Here is a 23,427-nt window from a genome sequence, read left to right as displayed (position 1 = left end):
CATGCGGGAGGCCGGGTGGACGTACCGCCGAATTGCTCAACACGTGGGGCGTGAGGTCTCCACAGTACATCGATGTTGTCGCCAGTGGTCGGCGGAAGGTGCACGTGCCCGTCGACCTGGGACCGGACCGCAGCGACGCACGGATGCACGCCAAGACCGTAGGATCCTACGCAGTGCCGTAGGGGACCGCACCGCCACTTCCCAGCAAATTAGGGACACTGTTGCTCCTGGGATATCGGCGAGGACCATTCGCAACCGTCTCCATGAAGCTGGGCTACGGTCCCGCACACCGTTATGCCGTCTTCCGCTCACGCCCCAACATCGTGCAGCCCGCCTCCAGTGGTGTCGCGACAGGCGTGAATGGAGGGACGAATGGAGACGTGTCGTCTTCAGCGATGAGAGTCGCTTCTGCCTTGGTGCCAATGATGGTCGTATGCGTGTTTGGCGCCGTGCAGGTGAGCGCCACAATCAGGACTGCATATGACCGAGGCACACAGGGCCAACACCCGGCATCATGGTGTGGGGAGCGATCTCCTACACTGACCGTACACCACTGGTGATCGTCGAGGGGACACTGAATAGTGCACGGTACATCCAAACCGTCATCGAACACATCGTTCTACCATTCCTAGACCGGCAAGGGAACTTGCTGTTCCAACAGGACAATGCGCGTCCGCATGTATCCCGTGCCACCCAACGTGCTCTAGAAGGTGTAAGTCAACTACCCTGGCCAGCAGGATCTCCGGATCTGTCCCCCATTGAGCATGTTTGGGACTGGATGAAGCGTCGTCTCACGCGGTCTGCACGTCCAGCACGAACGCTGGTCCAACTGAGGCGCCAGGTGGAAATGGCATGGCAAGCCGTTCCACAGGACTACATCCAGCAACTCTACGATCGTCTCCATGGGAGAATAGCAGCCTGCATTGCTGCGAAAGGTGGATATACACTGTACTAGTGCCGACATTGTGCATGCTCTGTTGCCTGTGTCTATGTGCCTGTGGTTCTGTCAGTGTGATCATGTGATGTATCTGACCCCAGGAATGTGTCAATAAAGTATCCCCTTCCTGGGACAATGAATTCACGGTGTTCTTATTTCAATTTCCAGGAGTGTATGTCACGCCTACTATGCTGGAGCTTGAAAGAGCAATTGCACTGCTCAAATGTGGGAATGCCCTGGCAAAGACAACATCTCCATAGAAACTTTAAAACTTAAGCCAGTTTTTCCGCTGTTTTTCAACCTCTTACTGAAATGTTGGGCTGAGGCTACTGTGCCGCAAGGCATGCGCGATGCCAATATTGTTACACAAAGGTAAAGGTGATCGCGGCGATTGTAACTGTCACCGTGGAATCTCACTTCTGAGTATACCTGGAAAAATCATTTGCCTGTGTGGTTTTCGGCAGACTTCAGAAGCTTGCCGAGCGCTTACACCCTGAGGAAAAATGTGGGTTTCATCCTCAGCGATCTACAGTTGACATGATCTTCACACTCCGACAAATTCAGGATAATTGCTGCGAGCAGAAAACCCCTTAGTTCATTGCCTTTATCGACCTATACAAGGCTTTCGACACAGTCATCAGTGAAGGACTGTATGCAGTACTTTTGAAGACAGGGTGTCCTCCAAAGCTCTTAAAGATGATCAAGGATTTTCAAGAAGATACGGAAGGTGCTGTGGTCTTCGACGGAATCGCATCTGACCCGTTTGCTGTGAAAAGTGGGGTTGCGTATTGGCTCCCCCACTGTTCAATACCTTCTTCTCAGCACCCCTCAAAGTTGCTTTTGGTGAAATTAATCTGGGCATTCGTCTGTATACCAGATCTGATGGGGAGCTCTACAACATTTCTCTACTCAGATCCAAGCGCTTTCGAGGGGACTTAATTGTAAATAGCCTTTTATTTGCTGACGATGCTGCATTTGTAGCGCACACCCAAGACGGTCTGCAAGAGCTTAAGGATAAATTCTCTACTGCATGCAAGCCCTTCTCCATGGCTATAAACGTAAAGAAGACAGTTGTCATGGCACAAGGATACACAGATCCTCCTTGTTGAAGGTATTCGGTAAGTTCTGATATCTTAGTTCAATAATGACAGAAGATCTCTCCCTGGATGACGAGATAAATGCACGAATAAGAAAAGCTGCCAGTACTTTCGGGAAGTTCCGCACACGTGTATGGGATAACAGACATCTCACATTGTCGACAACAATTTTTGTGGATCAATATTGTGTGCTGAGTACTCTCCTGTATGGAGCTGACACTTGGACGTCGTATGCCAAACAGGAACGGAACGAATGCTCAACGCCTTTCACCTGCGGTGCTTACGGCGCGTATTGGGAATATCATGGAAGGATCGTGCGACAAATGATTTGGTTCTGAAAACTGGAAAACAACACAGTATCACTGCCACGCTGAAGCAAAGTCACCTGCGGTGGTTAGGACATCTGCATCGCGTGGACCACTCCCGTCTGTCCCGGCGCACAGTGCGCAGTGAAATAGCAGGAACATAGAGACCTCGTGGAAGACGTTCACTACGCTTTAGGGACTGCGACAAGCCTGATACGTGGGCAGTTGATATTGACAGTGACAAGTGGGAGCAACTCGCTGACGATCGCAGCAAATATAGGAAACTGACTGCAGATGGAAGCGAGATGCCCGACCAAGTATGGCTTCACAACTTAGCTGCAAAACGATCGCGCACACACATGAGCTTATGACTAACCCACCCGCTGGAGCGACTCATATTTGCCTCGCTTGTGGGCGCCAAGTCGGCTCTCGCATCGGACTTCTGAGCCACCAGCGTATATGACTCCAGGATGCCACTTGAATCTCCCGACAGGAAGCACCCGGCCATTGTATATTATACAGGGTGGTCCACTGATAGTGACCGGGACAAATATCACACGAAATAAGCATCAAACGAAAAAACTACAAAGAACGAAACTCGTCTAGCTTGAAGGGGGAAACCAGATGGCGTTATGGTTGGCTCGCTAGATGGCGCTGCCATAGGTCAAACGGACATCAACTGCGTTGTTTAAAATAGAAATCCCCATTTTGTTTACATATTCGTGTAGTACGTAAAGAAATATGAATGTTTCAGTTGGACTACCTTTTTCGCTTGTGATAGATAGCGCTGTAATAATCACAAATGTATAAGTACGTGGTATCACGTAACATCGCGCCAGTGCGGACGGTATCTGTTTCGTGACACATTACCCGTGTTAAAATGGACCGTTTACCAATTGCGGAAAATTTCGATATCCTGTTTATGTATGGCTATTGTGGTCAAAATGCTCAACGGGCGTTTGCTATATATGCTGCTCGGTATCCTGGACATCTTCCAAGTGACCGGAACGTTCGCCGTATAGTTACGTTATTTAAGGAAACAGGAATTGTTCAGCCACATGTGAAACGTCAACCACGACCTGCAACAAATGATGATGCCCAAATAGGTGTTTTAGCAGCCTTCGCGGCTAATCCGCACATCAGTAGCAGACAAATTGCGCGAGAATCGGGAATCTCAAAAACGTCGGTGTTGACAATGCTACATCAACATCGATTAAACCCGTACCATATTCCTATGCACCAGGAATTGCATGGCGACGACTTTGAACGTCGTGTACAGTTCTGCCACTGGGTACAAGAAAAATTACGGGACGATGACAGGTTTTTTGCACGCGTTCTATTTAGCGACGAAGCGTCATTCAGCAACAGCGGTAACGTAAACCGGCACAATATGCACTATTGGGCAACGAAAACCCACGATGGCTGCGGCAAGTGGAATATCAGCGACCTTGGGGAATTATTGCATGGTACGTCATCATGGGAGGAAGGATAATTGGCCCCCATTTTATCCATGGCAATGTAAATGGTGCAATATATGCTGATTTCCTACGTAATGTTCTACCGATGTTACTACAAGATGTTTCACTGCATGACAGAATGGCGATGTACTTCCAACATGAAGGATGTCCGGCACATAGCTCACGTGCGGTTGAAGCATGAACAGCATATTTCATGACTGGTGAATTGGTCGTCGAAGCATCATTCGGTGGCCCGCACGTTCACCGGATCTGACGTCCCCGGATTTCTTTCTGTGGGGAAAGTTGAAAGATATTTGCTATAGTGATCCACCGACAACGCCTGACAACATGCCTCAGCGCATTGTCAATGCATGTGCGAACATTACGGAAGGCGAACTACTCGCTGTTGAGAGTGTGGTGTCACAGGCAGACACACCCTTGCTAGGTGGTAGCCTTTAAATCGGCCGCGGTCCTTTAGTATACGTCGGACCCGCGTGTCGCCACTGTCAGTGATTGCAGACCGAGCGCCGCCACACGGCAGGTCTAGAGAGACTTCCTAGCACTCGCCCCAGTTGTACAACCGACTTTGCCAGCGATGCTTCACTGACAAAATACGCTCTCATTTGCCGACACGATAGTTAGCATAGCCTTCAGCTACGTCATTTGCTACGACCTAGCAAGGCGCCATTACCAGTTACTATTGATACTGTCCCCCCATGAACCATGGACCTTGACGTTGGTGGGGAGGCTTGCGTGCCTCAGCGATACAGATTGCCGTACCGTAGGTGCAACCACAACGGAGGGGTATCTGTTGAGAGGCCAGACAAACGTGTGGTTCCTGAAGAGGGGCAGCAGCCTTTTCAGTAGTTGCAAGGGCAACAGTCTGGATGATTGACTGATCTGGCCTTGTAACAATAACCAAAACGGCCTTGCTGTGCTGGTACTGCGAACGGCTGAAAGCAAGGGGAAACTACAGCCGTAATTTTTCCCGAGGGCATGCAGCTTTACTGTATGATTACATGATGATGGCGTCCTCTTGGGTAAAATATTCCGGAGGTAAAATAGTCCCCCATTCGGATCTCCGGGCGGGGACTACTCAAGAGGATGTCGTTATCAGGAGAAAGAAAACTGGCGTTCTACGGATCGGAGCGTGGAATGTCAGATCCCTTAATCGGGCAGGTAGGTTAGAAAATTTAAAAAGGGAAATGGATAGGATGAAGTTAGATATAGTGGGAATTAGTGAAGTTCGGTGGCAGGAGGAACAAGACTTCTGGTCAGGTGACTACAGGGTTATAAACACAAAATCAAATAGGGGTAATGCAGGAGTAGGTTTAATAATGAATAGGAAAATAGGAATGCGGGTAAGCTACTACAAACAGCATAGTGAACGCGTTATTGTGGCCAAGATAGATACGAAGCCCACACCTACTACAGTAGTACAAGTTTATATGCCAACTAGCTCTGCAGATGACGAAGAAATTGAAGAAATGTATGATGAAATAAAAGAAATTATTCAGATTGTGAAGGGAGACGAAAATTTAATAGTCATGGGTGACTGGAATTCGTCAGTAGGAAAAGGGAGAGAAGGAAACATAGTAGGTGAATATGGATTGGGGGACAGAAATGAAAGAGGAAGCCGCCTGGTAGAATTTTGCACAGAGCACAACATAATCATAGCTAACACTTGGTTTAAGAATCATGAAAGAAGGTTGTATACATGGAAGAACCCTGGAGATACTAAAAGGTATCAGATAGATTATATAATGGTAAGACAGAGATTTAGGAACCAGGTTTTAAATTGTAAGACATTTCCAGGGGCAGATGTGGACTCTGACCACAATCTATTGGTTATGACCTGTAGATTAAAACTGAAGAAACTGCAAAAAGGCGGGAATTTAAGGAGATGGGACCTGGATAAACTAAAAGAACCAGAGGTTGTACAGAGATTCAGGGAGAGCATAAGGGACCAACTGACAGGAATGGGGGAAATAAATACAGTAGAAGAAGAATGGGTAGCTTTGAGGGATGAAGTAGTGAAGGCAGCAGAGGATCAAGTAGGTAAAAAGACGAGGGCTAGTAGAAATCCTTGGGTAACAGAAGAAATATTGAATTTGATTGATGCAAGGATAAAATATAAAAATGCAGTAAGTGAAACAGGCAAAAGGGAATACAAACGTCTCAAAAATGAGATCGACAGGAAGTGCAAAATGGCTAAGCAGGGATGGCTAGAGGACAAATGTAAGGATGTAGAGGCCTATCTCACTAGGGGTAAGATAGATACCGCCTACAGGAAAATTAAAGAGACCTTTGGAGAAAGGAGAAACACTTGTATGAATATCAAGAGCTCAGATGGAAACCCAGTTCTAAGCAAAGAAGGGAAAGCAGAAAGGTGGAAGGAGTATATAGAGGGTCTATACAAGGGCGATGTACTTGAGGACAATATTATGGAAATGGAAGAGGATGTAGATGAAGATGAAATGGGAGATACGATACTGCGTGAAGAGTTTGACAGAGCACTGAAAGACCTGAGTCGAAACAAGGCCCCCGGAGTAGACAATATTCCATTGGAACTACTGACGGCCGTGGGAGAACCAGTCCTGACAAAACTCTACCATCTGGTTAGCAAGATGTATGAAACAGGCGAAATACCCTCAGACTTCAAGAAGAATATAATAATTCCAATCCCAAAGAAAGCAGGTGTTGACAGATGTGAAAATTACCGAACTATCAGCTTAATAAGTCACAGCTGCAAAATACTAACACGAATTCTTTACAGACGAATGGAAAAACTAGTAGAAGCCAACCTTGGGGAAGATCAGTTTGGTTTCCGTAGAAACACTGGAACACGTGAGGCAATACTGACCTTACGACTTATCTTAGAAGAAAGATTAAGGAAAGGCAAACCTACGTTTCTAGCATTTGTAGACTTAGAGAAAGCTTTTGACAATGTTGACTGGAATACTCTCTTTCAAATTCTAAAGGTGGCAGGGGTAAAATACAGGGAGCGAAAGGCTATTTACAATTTGTACAGAAACCAGATGGCAGTTATAAGAGTCGCGGGACATGAAAGGGAAGCAGTGGTTGGGAAGGGAGTAAGACAGGGTTGTAGCCTCTCCCCGATGTTGTTCAATCTGTATATTGAGCAAGCAGTAAAGGAAACAAAAGAAAAATTCGGAGTAGGTATTAAAATTCATGGAGAAGAAATAAAAACTTTGAGGTTCGCCGATGACATTGTAATTATGTCAGAGACAGCAAAGGACTTGGAAGAGCAGTTGAATGGAATGGACAGTGTCTTGAAAGGAGGATATAAGATGAACATCAACAAAAGCAAAACAAGGATAATGGAATGTAGTCTAATTAAGTCGGGTGATGCTGAGGGAATTAGATTAGGAAATGAGGCACTTAAAGTAGTAAAGGAGTTTTGCTATTTGGGGAACAAAATAACTGATGATGGTCGAAGTAGAGAGGATATAAAATGTAGGCTGGCAATGGCAAGGAAAGCGTTTCTGAAGAAGAGAAATTTGTTAACATCCAGTATTGATTTAAGTGTTAGGAAGTCATTTCTGAAAGTATTCGTATGGAGTGTAGCCATGTATGGAAGTGAAACATGGACGATAAATAGTTTGGACAAGAAGAGAATAGAAGCTTTCGAAATGTGGTGCTACAGAAGAATGCTGAAGATTAGATGGGTAGATCACATAACTAATGAGGAAGTATTGAATAGGATTGGGGAGAAGAGAAGTTTGTGGCACAACTTGACGAGAAGAAGGGATCGGTTGGTAGGACATGTTCTGAGGCATCAAGGGATCACCAATTTAGTATTGGAGGGCAGCGTGGAGGGTAAAAATCGTAGAGGGAGACCAAGAGATGAATACACTAAGCAGATTCAGAAGGATGTAGGTTGCAGTAGGTACTGGGAGATGAAAAATCTTGCACAGGATAGAGTAGCATGGAGAGCTGCATCAAACCAGTCTCAGGACTGAAGACCACAACAACAACAACATTGATACTGTAATCATGTACCGTCAAGAGCGACGCTCATCATTAATGGATTAAAGTTAAGTATTCCACCAGCTACGTCCTTTTTTCTAAAGTCTAATTTCCTTGTCCTGTTCCAGACCTCACGCCAGCCTGCGTGAGCTAAAACGCGTGCCTTTCGGCTTCCTCTAGTACCCGGTGTTGGCTCTCCTGCCAACCCACAACAGAGAGGAATGTCGTTACACGTATTGCCAAATGCATTGAGGTTGACGGACATCATTTTGAGCATTTATTTCATTAATGTGCTATTTCCAGGTATTCACGCTGTAACAAAATGTGTTCTCAGAAATGATAAGTTCCCAAAGGTACATATATCACGTTGGAACAACCGAAATGTTCAAACGTACCTAAGTTCTGTATTTTAATTTAAAAAACCTACCTGTTACCAACTGTTCGCCTAAAATTGTGAGCCATATGTTTGTGACTATTACAGCGCCATCTGTCACAAAGCGAAAAAAGTGGTCCAACTAAAACATTCACATTTCTTTACGTACTACAGGAATATGTAATAAAAAGTGGGGGTTCCTATTTTTAAAAAAATGCAGTAGTTATCAGTTCGACCTATGGCAGCGGCATCTAGCGGGCCAACCATAGCGCCATCTGGTTTCCCCCTTCAAGCTAGACAAGTTTAGCGCTTTGTAGTTTTTTCGTTTGACGCTTATTTCGGGAGATATTTGGCCCTGTCACGATCAATGGATGACCCTGTATATGCAGTCAATGTTAAACCGTAGCTTATAATGATACAAAGAGTGACGCCATTGGGCAGTGGGTGAATGGAAATAAATTAATTGTGTTGATGAATCACGTTATTCCTTATTACAATCCAATGGAAGGGCTTGTAAGTGGCAAATGAGTAAGGACATTTACTAGCCATCCTGCGCAGCGCCAACAATGAAATGCGAAAGAGATCGGGATACGGAAGGTTGGTCATGATGTGGTCCCCTTATTGAACTTAAGAAAACGGTAAATGTAGTAGGATATCGATACAACTTGTAGAACTGTGTACACCGTACGGTAGAGGAATAATTGGCAGACGATGATTATTTGATCATCCTGAGAATGCACCATGTCATAAAACAGCACGTATGAGGCAATGATTTGTGGAGAATAACATTCCTGAAATGAAGTGGCCGCCAGAGACTCCCGAACGGAACCTGATGGAACACCTTTGGGATGAATTACAACGCCGACTTTGCTTCAGACCCTAACGTCCTAAACTTCTGTAGTTTCGGCTCTTTAGGAAGAATGGACTACGATTCCTCCACCGACATTGAGACAGGCCACTGAAAGTGTCCGCAGCAGAATTCAAGCCATCATAAACACAAAGGGAGGGGACACCTCATGTTAATGTCCAGTAATAAATGTTCAGATATTTTTGATCAGACAGTGTACACTCTTTACGCTTGCGTTAGATCATTTGGCATAACGAGAGTGGCTTCTTTTTTAAGCCAAGCACAAGAAAAATGGTTCAAATGGCTCTGAGCACTATGGGACTTAACATCTATGGTCATCAGTCCCCTAGAACTTAGAACTACTTAAACCTAATTAACCTAAGGACATCACACACATCCATGACCGAGGCAGGATTCGAGCCTGCGACCGTAGCGGTCACGCGGTTCCAGACTGAAGCGCCTAGAACCGCACAAGCACAAGAAAAAAGGATCTGCAAGCAAGAGAGAGACCTAGGTCTTATGGAAGTGCTGCTCCTCAGAGCGCAATACAAAATTCCTCATGATTCCTTTCCGTATAAACCAACAGAAAAATCACAGCACCGATTGTATTGCACAGGTGTCGGATACCAGATCGTGCGGTGGAATTCTATGCCGCTTGCTCTTGGTGAGTCAGTACAGGGACGGTTAATGCTGTTTGTCGATGACACTGGAGTTGTTGTCCTATGATATGCCATATCTGTGTTCGATCTGCTGATAGTGCAGGCATAGCAACATGTACACACCCTTCAGAACATGTTGGGTTATGTGAAAGAGCGTTATCCTGTTGGAAAACACCCCTTGAACGCCGTTCATGAATGGCAACAATGCAAATCGAATCACCAGACTGACTTACAATTTTGCAGTGAGGGTGCGTGGAGTAACAACGAGAATGATCCCATGCCATACGAAATGGCACCAAAGACCGTTACCTGTGTGTCTAGCAAGCGGACGGGTTAGGTACAATTTCTCAACTGGCTTCCTCCTAATCAACTCATGGCTATCACTGACACTTTTCATGAGGAAACACAACAGATCTCCACCGTGCTCTCCAGCGAACCCTAGCTTGAGACCAACGAAACCACAAACGGCGGTGGTTTGAGACCAGAGGAATGCAGGGTTCAGGGCGTCTGGCTTGAAGCTATCCTTGAATTAACCGATTCTGTCATTGTGGTTCCAAATGCTTCTCAGATTGCTGCTGTAGATTCAGTACGATGCGGCACAGCCACACGCGGAACATGAATGTCTTCCCTCTCCGTAGTGCTGTGTGGCCATGCGGGCCCAGATCTTCTTGCGACCTTACGTTCTCGTGACCACCACTACTAGCAATCACATACAGTGGCTACGTTCCTGCAAAGTCTTTCCGCAGTATCACAGAAGGAACATCCAGCTTCTCGTAGGCCTATTACATGACATCGTTCAACCTCAGTGAGGTGCTGATAATTGCGTCTTTATCGCCTTTAAGGCATTCTTGATTGTCGACTCACCGCGTCCAGTCTAGAAGGTAACTAACGCTCACGACTGTTACAGCGTCAGTTTGAAGCAAACTTGATTTGCTTCCTCATAGTGGCGCTACTATCTCCTCTAATGGGTCTGGCTTGAAATTTGAACAGACATCATCTTTCAGATGTAGAAACACGCCTACTAACTTTCGTCTATGTCACACAACTCCTTCTTTATGTTGCAGCTTTTTCCGTCGGTGTGCCTCTACTGTCTCCCTATTTTAACGTCTTTTAAACCATTCCCTACATCTTCTTTTCTTATTGTTACTATTTCATTCATCTTCAGCAATTGTAGTCGTATATAATGAAATATTAAGCAACCAGTTTGGAAATCTAAATTTCTTTTATGCAATTGACTGCTTATTATTTCATTCCTTATTTTTGTCCCGCCCCTATTCCACCCCCCTCTTCCCACTATTTTTGTTCTGGTTCAAAAATGATTCAAATGGCTCTAAGCACTATGCGACTTAACTTCTGAGGTCATGAGTCGCCTAGAACTTAGAACTAATTAAACCTAACTAACCTAAGGACATCACACACATCCATGCTCACGGCAGGATTCGAACCTGCGACCGTAGCGGTCGCTCGGTTCCAGACTGTAGCGCCTAGAACCGCACGGCCACTACGGCCGGATCTTTGTTCTCCCTCACGTTTTCGCTTATCTGAAAAATTCGCCTAGTGCAGACTAAGAGTTGTTTAAGCGCAACATTTTGCGGACGATGTTTGGTGTAGTTGTTATGTAGAGATGTAATGTTTAACCTGTGGTAAGAGGCGACTGAGGAAGGCGTCACACCAAATAAAATACTGATGATTAGATTTGTGATGAGGTGGGACTTTAGATCTGTCAAATAATTGTGAAACTTCATTGTAGATGACCGTCAGACGTTTATTTTTATACTCGATGCTACCGGATTCGATCAGTAGACCATTATCAAGCTGAAACCTAACGGACAGACAAAACCGTTGAAGTGCATAGGTCACAATATGCTGACAAAATAAAAATTATGATGTTAAATAACATAGCAATTATTTACAAAGCGTAACCAGCTTATCACGACCACATATGAAGTAAACAACTTCGATGCAGATACACAAACGTAGCTTCTGTTGCAAAAACTAATCTCCAAAAGATATGGTTATACAGGACACGCACATAAGACGATAACACATTTCAAAATGAAGAAAACTGTAACGGACTTACTGAAAAAAAATTAACGGCAAAGATCGAATTCAAATCGTTGTGAATCTTGAACAAAGACGGTAAGACAGTGTCTATAGCTGTAGCATCGATCATGTGTACATATCGCAGGTACATGTGAGGGCTTTGGAGTGTTTTGGAGAACATCGATGTAACAGCGATGTAAACTTAACGAAAAATGTACTTAACAAACGGTGTCAACAAAGGACAATCATGAAAAAGATTACAGTAAAGTGACATGTGTCGACATAGAAATCTTTACAAAACATGCAATGTCAAGATAGTAAAAAGTAAATACGAAAAGATGGAGTTAATATCCTTTAAGGTTACGTGTCGTGTTTTAATCATATCAATTAAAGGAATATGTGAACAGTGGTATCTCAAACAAGTACAACGATAGGTACAATGAATTAATCTTGTATCACATCTATCTTTTAATAATGTAAATAGTCAAATAGCTATTTGATTTTTTTTTACTACAAGTCCGTTACAGCCTTCTTCAGTCTGAAATGTACGATCGTCTTTGTGCGTCTCCTACATATCTATGTCTTTTTCAGATTCTTTGTTACAACAGAAGCTAAGTTTTTCTATCTACGTCGAAGCTGTTTACTTCAAATGTTATGGTGACAAGCTGGGTACTCTTTGTAGTTAATTGCTGCGTTATTTAACGCCCTAATTTTTATTTTGTCGGTATATTGTGAGCTGTGCACTTTAAGGATTTTTGTCTGTCCGTTGATCGAAACCGGTAGCGTGGAGTATAAAAATAATATAAAAATAAACATCTGATGGTCAGCTACAATGAAGTTTGACAAATATCGTTAACTTGAAAGGGAAACGTTGCACGCGTAGACTGCCTCACGTACTGAGCTACGTAACGTACCTGCAGCGCACCTAGAATAATTGTTGCCAACTCGGAAGGCACAGATCCGCCGGCCTCATCGAACATCATGACGGCATAGTTAAGCACAGCTAAGGAGCCGCATAGCTGCACACTGGCGCCGAGGGTGGCGACGTTGGCGAAGCCCTTGAGCGGGGCTCTGGAACAGATCTCCTTGAGCGTGACGCGTCCAGCGCCGCCATCCTGGGTGCCGTCTCCAGCCAGGGACGCCCGAATGCGTTCCATCTCATGCTCCACCTGCTCATCTGAGATTCCACGGCGCAGCCACCTCAGCGCCTTTGACACAGAACATACACCTTCTCAGAAAATCCTAATAAATTGTGTGACGTTATGATGTTGATAAACGATCCTCCAAGTGGTAGCCTGTAAATACACTGCAGGAAAAAAATTACTACACCCTTTTATATGTTTCCAATTCACTCAAGATTTATTGTTGCAACAGTTCCTATAGAGTACACGAAATGATTACATTTATAGGTCAATAGCACTCTAACATTCTGCGTGGTGTCTGTTTGTTCTAAGTCGTGTCTCCCTACCACTTTCTCGCAACGACGCTCTGAGCGTGTTTTTTAGGGAACTGACTAGTTTGAACCTGAGACCTGTTGCTGGTAAGGAGACGCCAGACCACACATCACATGTAGAGGTCAGAAGAGTTCAGTGAGACTAGTGATGATATAATCAAATACTTAATGATTTCAGCATCAGCTCCACAGCACTCCCTGTAAAAGAATCTTAATACTAACTAAATTTAGTGGAAGGGGTTCAAGGCTTTCCTATTTTTAGTTAGCTGGTAAAATAACATCGAAAAAGCAGTTAAGTTTACCATCGGAATTATTATTCTACTCACAAAGCATTGTTTATAAATTGTACTATTGATAAAAGGAAATATTTTAATACAGGATGATAAAAACCAACTGCATTCAACAGAAATCTGAACGAATATTCCCTGAATGGATTTCCAAGTTCTATAATGGATCAATGGATGACCTATGCCATTCACATCTATAATCTAGGTTTAAATTAAGTTTCATAAAAGAGAAAACTATTAAAAATGGTCTACAGTGACCCTCAGTTACCTTTAATTACTTATTTAACTAGTAAATTACAGTGGCTGATGTGGCTTCTCAGTAATTATATAACAGAAAAATCATCGCGTTTCAGATTTTAACTTCAAGTAGCAAATGTGAATACCACGAAGTTTAATTGACAATCGACACTAGTATTACGTAAAAAGGGGATGTAACAGATGAGACTTCTGCAGTTCTGAGTGAAGCCTTATGCGCTCTTATGCGGCATTGCGTGCGTTCATTACCTTGTAGGTGGTTAGGCAGCATCAGGGGCGGCTGGCGGCGCAGCTCTACACACCTCGCTGCCTCGGTAGCAACTCTCTCGAACTTATCATTACTACTGTTTACCGAAGTTGGTTTAAGAAAAAGGTATCTGGCTTTGTTTTCAACTGACCAATCAGCGTCTCAATGTTAACCTTAAGTACCGCCTACAAAAGTTCTGTCTATCCAATGAGAAACCTTACACTTTTCATTGGGGGGGGGGGGGGGGGGGAATGCTTTTAACAGAGATGTGTATAGTCTCACACTAAAACTTGCAGCTGGTGTGACCCTTTTAATGTTATCGTAAGATCTATACTGTTCTTCTAGAGGGCTCTATCTTTTAACTGGGGCTGGGGGATGGACCTCTTGACGGTCAGCTGGCGATGAGGGTGTCCTATTGTCCCGCTCTTATCGTAGGTCCTTCTAGCCTACACGGCTCTGCTCTCGGGTTCTGTTCTCGTTTCTCCCCTCGGAACTGCATCTGTTTAACGGTGGGAAGGTATGACATGCATTTAGACGTTCTTGTGTTAGTCTGTGGTATTCCATTTGCTCACTCATTGATCGTATTACTTTGGTTAATTTAATGTCAGGATTTATTCAGAGGTATGTGACATATTGCCGGATTTGCTATCATGTCAGGGTTTTCATGGAAGGTGTTGGATTTGCCAGACACCTTACAGCACAAGCAGTTATGAGGTGCCAGGTATCGGCCTTTGCTGAAATACCAAATTTAGCACGTAGTGTAACCTTCACGCGCGGCACTGCAGGCACCGACCGGTATCCAGTCGATCGTTCAGTTGTCAAATACTGTTCTGGGATACGTTATGCCACCTGTGCTCGATCTGTTCATGTAGTCCTGTAAGAGATGTTGGTCGCCGAGTCGCATGCGTCACTTCTCTTCCCATCATATCCTAACCTGCCATATTGGAGACAAGTCCAGAGATCTTGGTTGCCGGAGAAGGTGCTGCACGTCTCGCAGAGCAGTTTGAGTTTCACGGACAGTGTGTGGGCGAGCATTATCCTGTTGAAAAAACACACCACCTTCCGGCAAAGGAACGGGTCTAATAACACTCTGCACGTATGGAGCGCTGTTTAGCGTCTCCTCCAGAAACACCAAAGGTTGTAGCTTGTCGCAACCCTGTCCATAAAACCTGGGATGGGACTAGTGTGTCTTGGACGAGTGCATTCCAGGAGGCAGCGCTCGCCAGGTCTATGTCGCACGCGAACATGGCCATCTCTTGCATGCAGGCAGAATCCGCTTTTTTTTGCTGAAGACCACGGCGCTCATTCCATCCCCCAAGTGATCTTCTGACGGCGCCAGTCGAGCCCCATCCTGGCGGACATCTGTGCTGTGTGGTCGTCCAAAATTCGTCTACGAGTGTGCGTATGTTCACGTGACCAGCCATATCAGTACTGTTGCACAACTGACGCAGCACGTCGAACATGCGTAGCAATTCTCCGAAAGGACAATTCCGCCACTCGGAAGGCCATAATTTCACACTTTCCAAACTCGCTCGTTTGGCTGAAGGATCCACGAGTCGCCACGGCATGGTTGCCTGCTTGCTTCACACGTTAGCATCACACTGATCCCTCTCACTGTGAGCAGTCCATATTAAATGATAGACACATATGGCACTCAGGTAGATATACCACTACGCTCTCTGTTAGCAGACGACGTAGAAACCATTACTAGTACACTACTGGCCATTAAAATTGCTACACCACGAAGATGACGTGCTACAGACGCGAAATTTAACCGACAGGAAGAAGATGCTGTGATATGCAATTCATTCACACAAGGTTGGCGCCGGTGGCGGCACCTACAACGTGCTGACATGAGGAAAGTTTCCAACCGATTTCTCATACACAAACAGCAGTTGACCGGCGTTGCCTGGTGAAACGTTGTTGTGATGCCTCGTGTAAGGAGGAGAAATGCGTACCATCACGTTGCAGACTTTGATAAAGGTCGGACGGTAGCCTATCGCCATTGCGGTTTATCGTATCACGTCATTGCTGCTCCCGTTCGTGGAGATCGAATGACTGTTAGCAGAATATGGAATCAGTGGGTTCAGGAGGGTAATACGGAACGCCGTGCTGGATCCCAACGGCCTCGTATCACTAGCAGTCGACATGACAGGCATCTTATCCGCATGGCTTTAACGAATCGTGCAACCACGTCTTGACCCCTGAGTCAAAAGATGGGGACGTTTGTATGACAACAACCATCTGCACGGACAGTTCGACGACGTTTGCAGCGGCATGGTCTATCAGCTCGGAGACCATGGCCGCGGTTACCCTTGACGCTGCATCACAGACAGGAGCGCCTGGGATGGTGTACTCAACAACGAACCTGGGTGCACGAATGGCAAAACGTCATTTTTTCGGATGGATCCAGGCTATTTTTACAGCATCGTGATGGTCGCATCCGTGTTTGGCGACATCGCGGTGAACGCACATTGGAAGCGTGTATTCGTCATCGCCATACTGGCGTATCACCCAGCGTGATGGTATGGGGTGCCATTGGTTACACATCTCGGTCACCTCTTGTTCGTATTGACGGCACTTTGAACAGTGGACGTTACATTTCAGATGTGTTACGACCCGTGGCTCTACTCTTCATTCGATCCCTGCGAAACCCTACATTTCAGCAGAATAATGCACGACCGCATGTTGCAGGTCCTGTACGGGCCTTTCTGGATACAGAAAATGTTCGACTACTGGCCTGGCCAGCACATTCTCCAGATCTCTCACCAACTGAAAACGTCTGGTCAATGGTGGCCGGTCAACTGGTTCGTTACAATACGCCAGTCACTACTCTTGATGAACTGTGGTATCGTGTTGAAGCTGCATGGGCAGCTGTACCTGTACATGCCATCCAAGCTCGGTGTGACTCAATACCCAGGCGTATCAGGGCCGTTATTCCGGCCAGAGGTGGTTGTTCTGGGTACTGATTTCTCAGGATCTGTGCACTCAAATTGCGTGAAAATGTAATCACATGTCAGTTCTAGTATAATACATTTGTCCAATGAATACCCGTTTATAATCTGCATTTCTTCTTGGTGATGCAATTTTAATGGCCAGTAGTGTACATCTGCTGTCCCCCAGGTAGTATATGTCGTCATCGGAATAAGGTCGACATCTTCTTTCCAGGTGCAGTAACATTTTCCGGCTGTGTATTTGTAAAGAATCGTTGTTTGTCCCAACAGTACTACAGCTTATTTAGTCTCTACTGGCTAGCCGCGCGGGGGAGGCGCCTTGCCACGGTTCGCTCGGCTCCCTGGGGGATGGTTGTGTGTTTTGTCCTTAACGTAAGTTACTTTAAGGTAACCTAGGGATCGATGACCTCAGCAGGTTGGTCCCATAGGACCTTACCATAAATTTACAATTTTATGCTGGCTACTGGCTACTAATTTCGCAGGAAATACTGCAAGATGCAAATCAGGATAATACAAATTCGTTACTTCTTGCAATCTTACAATATGAAAGTAGGTGCAAAAATGTTTGAAGCATCGGCTACTTACTTAACGTACGTCAATTAGTCAAACATAAATCTTCGCCAAATACGGCAACATCAACCATGTCATGTGACGAATTATTACAGCAATTGTTTCACAGAATTTACGCAATCGAAAAAAAGGTGTGGTAACATGTACGTTCTTGATATTAACAGCAAACAACCACCACAGACTCAGCCCCTTAGGGGAGTATGATCTACACAATCAATATATAGTACAATGGTCATAATTCAGTCCAAAGACAGTACGCAGCTCGTGGTCTAGTTGCTCCAGACTTGGTCTACGAAAAGGTCGCCTGGCCCTGATGACCTCCCACTGGAGTTTTATTAGACATTTCGTCCCCTTCAGGCACCGGTGTGGACGGAAATTTGTCAGGACCTTATGTCACATTTCATGCTAATTCTAGACGGTTTCCTCGATGGTTTACTCATCCCCATCCACAAGCCTCGGGGTACCTCACGGATGTGCAGTTGCCTCCCCTTGACGTTACTCAATAGCGACACAGGGATTTTTACCCGACTGTTAGCTGCGCAGCGTAAACGGACAGCTCGGTACGTGGTTTCTCCCGATCAAACTTCTTGAAGGAGGTGCTAACAACATCCGTACTGCCCTCTGTCGCTATCAGGACGTAATCGCTCTTGCTCACGCTTGTCGTATGACTGGACTTTTGGCAGCTCTTGACTTCAGCCAGACAATCGATCGGGCCAATCCCTACCATCTAGAAGAGGTATTCCACAATGCGGAATACCCTGATACTACCGTCGCCGTCGGAACGCCGATCCTACGCGGAGCTACGTCCCTTGTACTCTACAATGGCCTTCTCGCTCTTCCCATCTCGATACGTCGATCAGTGCGTCAAGGCTGCCCGCTCTGTGCGCGGTTGTATGCTTTCGCCAAGCAACCGTTGCTTTGCGGCCTCTGTCAACGCCTCTCTGGGATGTCTCTCTGTGACCATGTATTGTTTATGCGGACGATCTCGTCATTGTTCTGCGTAGCGGCGCTGAGGTCGGGGAGTGACTGGTATGGTTACCACCTACGGCGAAGCACCTGTTAGCTGCCTTAACATCCACAAATCGAGCACCATGGCTACAGGTGCTCAGCTTCTTTCGGACAGCGCTGCTCTTTTGCTCGTAGCTGATACTACACGATGCTTAGGACTCTTTCGTAGACCCTCGTCACCAGTTTTGTAAAGGCTTCGTCGCTACTACTGTGGAGGCCGAGTTGCCACAGTTGTTACGGTAGGCCGAGTTTGTGAGTTCGTGAAACGGCTTCTGGTGCAGTACACCAGGACAATTTATCCCTTTCACTATTGCACAGCTACGCCCAAGGGTCAGGTAATAGGTTAGGAGAACTAAGATTCTACAACACGCCAACAAATTAGTAATAAAGTCACACAAATGAGTTAAAAAGGTTTACCTCTTTTTGTGACTTTGAATAATGAAGTTTGCAGCACTGCATGTAACACAACACAAAAAAGTCCTCGACGGCTAAGTGAAAATAACCTTAAGTAAACTTTACAGTAAAATGCAAATGCAATTTACAAAAACTGCCTCTTCACTTCTACGAGGTGCATTCAAGTTCTAAGGCCTCCGATTTTTTTTCTCCGGGCTGGAAAGAGATAGAAACACGCGCATTGTTTTAAAATGAGGCCGCGTTCATTGTCAATACGTCCCAGAGATGGCAGCACCATACGGCAGATGGAATTTTACCGCCAGCGGCGAGAATGAGAACTGTTTTAAATAGTTAAAATGGCGACGTTTTCCTTACTTGGACAGCGTGCAATCATTCGTTTTCTGAATTTGCGTGGTTTGAAACCAATTGAAATTCATCGACAGTTGAAGGAGACATGTGGTGATGGAGTTATGGATGTGTCGAAAGTGCGTTCGTGGGTGTGACAGTTTAATGAAGGCAGAACATCGTGTGACAACAAACCGAAACAACCTCGGGCTCGCACAAGCCGGTCTGACGACATGATCGAGAAAGTGGAGAGAACTGTTTTGGGGGATCGCCGAATGACTGTTGAACAGATCGCCTCCAGAGTTGGCATTTCTGTGGGTTCTGTGCACACAATCCTGCATGACGACCTGAAAATGCGAAAAGTGTCATGCAGGTGGGTGCCACGAATGCTGACAGACGACCACACGGCTGCCTGTGTGGCATGTTGCCAAGCAATGTTGACGTGCAACGACAGCATGAATGGGACTTTGTTTTCGTCGGTTGTGACATTGGATGAGACGTGGATGCCATTTTTCAATCCAGAAACAAAGCGCCAGTCAGCTCAATGGAAGCACACAGATTCACCGCCACCAAAAAAATTTCGGGTAACCGCCAGTGCTGAAAAAATGATGGTATCCATGTTCTGGGACAGCGAGGGCGTAATCCTTACCCATTGCGTTCCAAAGGGCACTACGGTAACATTTGCATCCTACGAAAATGTTTTGAAGAACAAATTCCTTCCTGCACTGCATCAGAAACGTCCGGGAAGGGCTGCGTGTGTGCTGTTTCACCAAGACAACGCACCCGCACATCGAGCTAACGTTACGCAACAGTTTCTTCGTGATAACAACTTTGAAGTGATTCCTCATGCTCCCTACTCACCTGACCTGGCTCCTAGTGACTTTTGGCTTTTTCCAACAATGAAAGACACTCTCCGTGGCCGCACATTCACCAGCCGTGCTGCTATTGCCTCAGCGATTTTCCAGTGGTCAAAACAGACTCCTAAAGAAGCCTTCGCCGCTGCCATGGAATCATGGCGTCAGCGTTGTGAAAAATGTGTACGTCTGCAGGGCGATTACGTCGAGAAGTAACGCCAGTTTCATCTATTTCGGGTGAGTAGTTAATTCGAAAAAAAATCGGAGGCCTTAGAACTTGAATGCACCTCGTTGAAGTTCACTAATCGACGTTCCCTGTCTAAGTCAGCTAGACGATGATCTGTAACCAATTGGGCGAGAGCTGTTCTTCTGTCTTCCGAGCAGGCTTCTGTCCGTTGGCGTCCGGCCATTAGCGGGTTGTACTCGTCCGGCAAGTGGGCGAGGCGAAGTCGATATCTTCATCCTCAGCGCCGCCCGTGGCGCTGGTGGAACTCGCGCAAGTGGCGAGACTCTATGATACGGGCACCAGATCGCATCTTTGCGCCTGTGGAGCTTTTTCCCTGTCTGTGTCTTGTTCGGATGACGCAGGAGACTCGATTTCGCAAGTGATCTGCGGTGCAGGACTATCCTCAACAGCCGGCGTCTTCTTTCCTAACTAAGTGGTGGGCTCTTAGATCACCGTTTACGAGAAGTGGATCTTCTGCAATGGACACAATATCCTTATGTATAAAATCCTCGTGTCACAGTGTTACTTGCATACTGCTCCGAAACGACACGATCGATTCTGATGAAATTTGACATGTATATTTGGTAGGTCTGAGAATCGGCCGTAATCTATTTTTCATACCCCTAAGTGATAAGGGTGGTCCACCCTAAAAAGTTTTTTCTTACTTTTTGGACAGAACTTTTTATTTTTATTTTTTTATGATGTGGCATTACAAAATACACGCAACCCTAAATTTTCAACCTTCTACCACCAAGCCCTATTTTTTAATAGCGGTTTTAGTAATTTAATAATTTTCAACCCTGGTCGATAACTGATCAATTATCACTTGATCAGTTATCCCCGGCAGGTGTCTACAGGTGATAGTCTTTCACTGTGCGATAGATAGGTAATTGAAGAATACGTATCAAAAGTAACGACTCGAATATCCCTCTTTGAATCGACCTAATTAGACCCAGAAGCTTAACTAGGTAGCACGTGTCATTCCCAAACCGACATTTAGGCCTAGCGCAAACGCATCGATTTTTACCGTACGGAAATATATCGTACGATCAAATTCTTTTAGTGGAACAAAGAAGTTCCCATGCTCTCCTTTGTTCCTCTAAAAGAATTTCATCGTACAATATTTATGCGTACAATAAAAATCGCCGGCCGGAGTGGCCGTGCGGTTCTAGGCGCTACAGTCTGGAGCCGAGCGACCTCTCCGGTCGCAGGTTCGAATCCTGCCTCGGGCATGGATGTGTGTGATGTCCTTAGGTTAGTTAGGTTTAATTAGTTCTAAGTTCTAGGCGACTGATGACCTCAGAAGTTAAGTCGCATAATGCTCAGAGTCATTTGAACCAATAAAAATCGATGCGTGTGGGCTTGGCCTTATTCATAATGCTGGCGAACACGTTTCGACACGAAATTGCTGCTATGTTTGTATACTCATGGACGAGCTGTGCATCGGTTGCAGTTGTTAAATCCGCGCGATCTACCGTAGAAACGCTAGAACTAATAGTGTCGGTACTGCCGGACTTCCCCCTAAGCCTTTTCTCATTCCCTACACAGTTTAAGCCATTATTATTGTTTGTGTCATGAGCTCCCACCAACAACGAGAATTGCGTTACACGTATACATTGTGTTATACGTATACATTATTGTTATAGACTAGAGATAATTTCTATGGCAAAAGAACGTTTGCCGGGTCAGCTATAACATATAAAGATTTTCAGAGGCGGAACGAAGTTCGCCGGGTATAGCTAGTGTTAATGTATATTTGGCGTCACGTATCCCCACATGGCACAGATTCCTTCTACTCCGCCATTCATGGCCCGCCTTATGCTAGCGGCATTGGGTTCATTTTCTTGCCACGACCTGTTGTTCAAGATAAACAGAGTGTGCTCGCGGACAAGAAAAGAAATTCCCAGATTTTTCTCAAATTTCCCGGATAAAAATACAGTTTTTTCCCGGATGGCAGTATACTTTTCCTCATAACTATAAAAATTAGCAACCCTTTGAATGGTCAAGGTCTTACACACCGTCTTAGAACTTTCCAGCTCTTTAGAAAAAGAACCACGTTTTTGAAAGGTCAAAAATGGTTCAAATGGCTCTGAGCACTATAGGACTTAACTTCTGAGTTCACCAGTCCCCTAGAACTTAGAACTACTTAAACCTAACTAACCTAAGGACGTCATACACATCCATGCCGAGGCAGGATTCGAACCTGCGACCGTAGCGGTCGCGCGGTTCCAGACTGTAGCGCCTAGAACCGCCTAGAACCGCCTGGCTTTGAAAGATCTTTGATGTACAGCAACATGTATGCTGCATATTTTCCTATTACTATATGCAGCATATTTTCGTATCATGAAAGTATAATTTTGAACTCCACCGTAAACAGCACGTTCGATTCCGAAGTATTGAAATCGAGATAACGATCCGATTTTGTAAGCTCATGTCACTGATCACGCCAGCCGATGGCTGGGTACGTGATGTAATCGGCCAATAGCAGCAGCACTGTTAAATAGCGGCAGTAAGACACAATTAGAAGAAGTTAATGGTTTAAATTAAGATACATTGTGTACCTACGAGAAAAGCTAAGCTTTCTCATGTAATATTGAACTCTAAGATTAATAAGCTACAAGAAAATCGAAGCTTTCACTTACATTGGTCTTTCTTGCGTGTGTTGCACTTGAAAGATACATCAGACAAATGTCCCAGTAAAATTTTAATAATGGAATAAATTTCCAGTTTTCCGCGCTCTAAATTCTTCAGAGACGCTGGTTCTCAAAGTATTAAGTTTAAGTGAGAGTCAAACGCTCTGTGATTTAAGAAATTCATCGCACGTTCTCGCACTTAACATAATTCATCTTGCGTAAAAGGAAGTTTACTTTGAAAGTAACGCTTTTCAAGCAACCATTCGCAATTTTCCTGCTACTTGTTAGAAATATGTTCACTTCAGAAGTTGCCAGAGAGCGCCAGGAAACAGGCGATACAGCTCGTGCACAGCTACGATGAAATAGGAAGCCCGCATGCTTGTACGTATAAAGAATTGAGTGATCTTAAATCATATCATAAAAGAAGCAGGACATCACAGGAAACTCCAAGAGCATCGCAGTTTCGTAAGCCATACTAAAACCCATAATTCGAC

The 23,427-nt window shown here is 45.2% G+C and overlaps 1 protein-coding gene across 1 annotated transcript in view; it reads right to left on the bottom strand.

Annotated features, from left to right (window-relative positions):
* Nucleotides 1-23,427, bottom strand: part of LOC124803406 (facilitated trehalose transporter Tret1-like) — an 80,284-nt gene that overhangs the window by 21,617 nt on the left and 35,240 nt on the right. Inside the window, exon 3 of the mRNA XM_047264590.1 lies at nucleotides 12,623-12,916. Within this exon, the coding sequence (XP_047120546.1) occupies nucleotides 12,623-12,916 (294 nt within the window). The remainder of the gene's footprint in view (nucleotides 1-12,622; nucleotides 12,917-23,427) is intronic.

Source organism: Schistocerca piceifrons, chromosome 6 (assembly GCF_021461385.2).
Source record: "Schistocerca piceifrons isolate TAMUIC-IGC-003096 chromosome 6, iqSchPice1.1, whole genome shotgun sequence".
In the NCBI taxonomy this organism is placed as follows: domain Eukaryota; kingdom Metazoa; phylum Arthropoda; class Insecta; order Orthoptera; family Acrididae; genus Schistocerca; species Schistocerca piceifrons.
The sequence above is the reverse complement of the archived record's forward strand: the minus strand, read 5'-3'. Positions and strand labels throughout refer to the sequence as shown.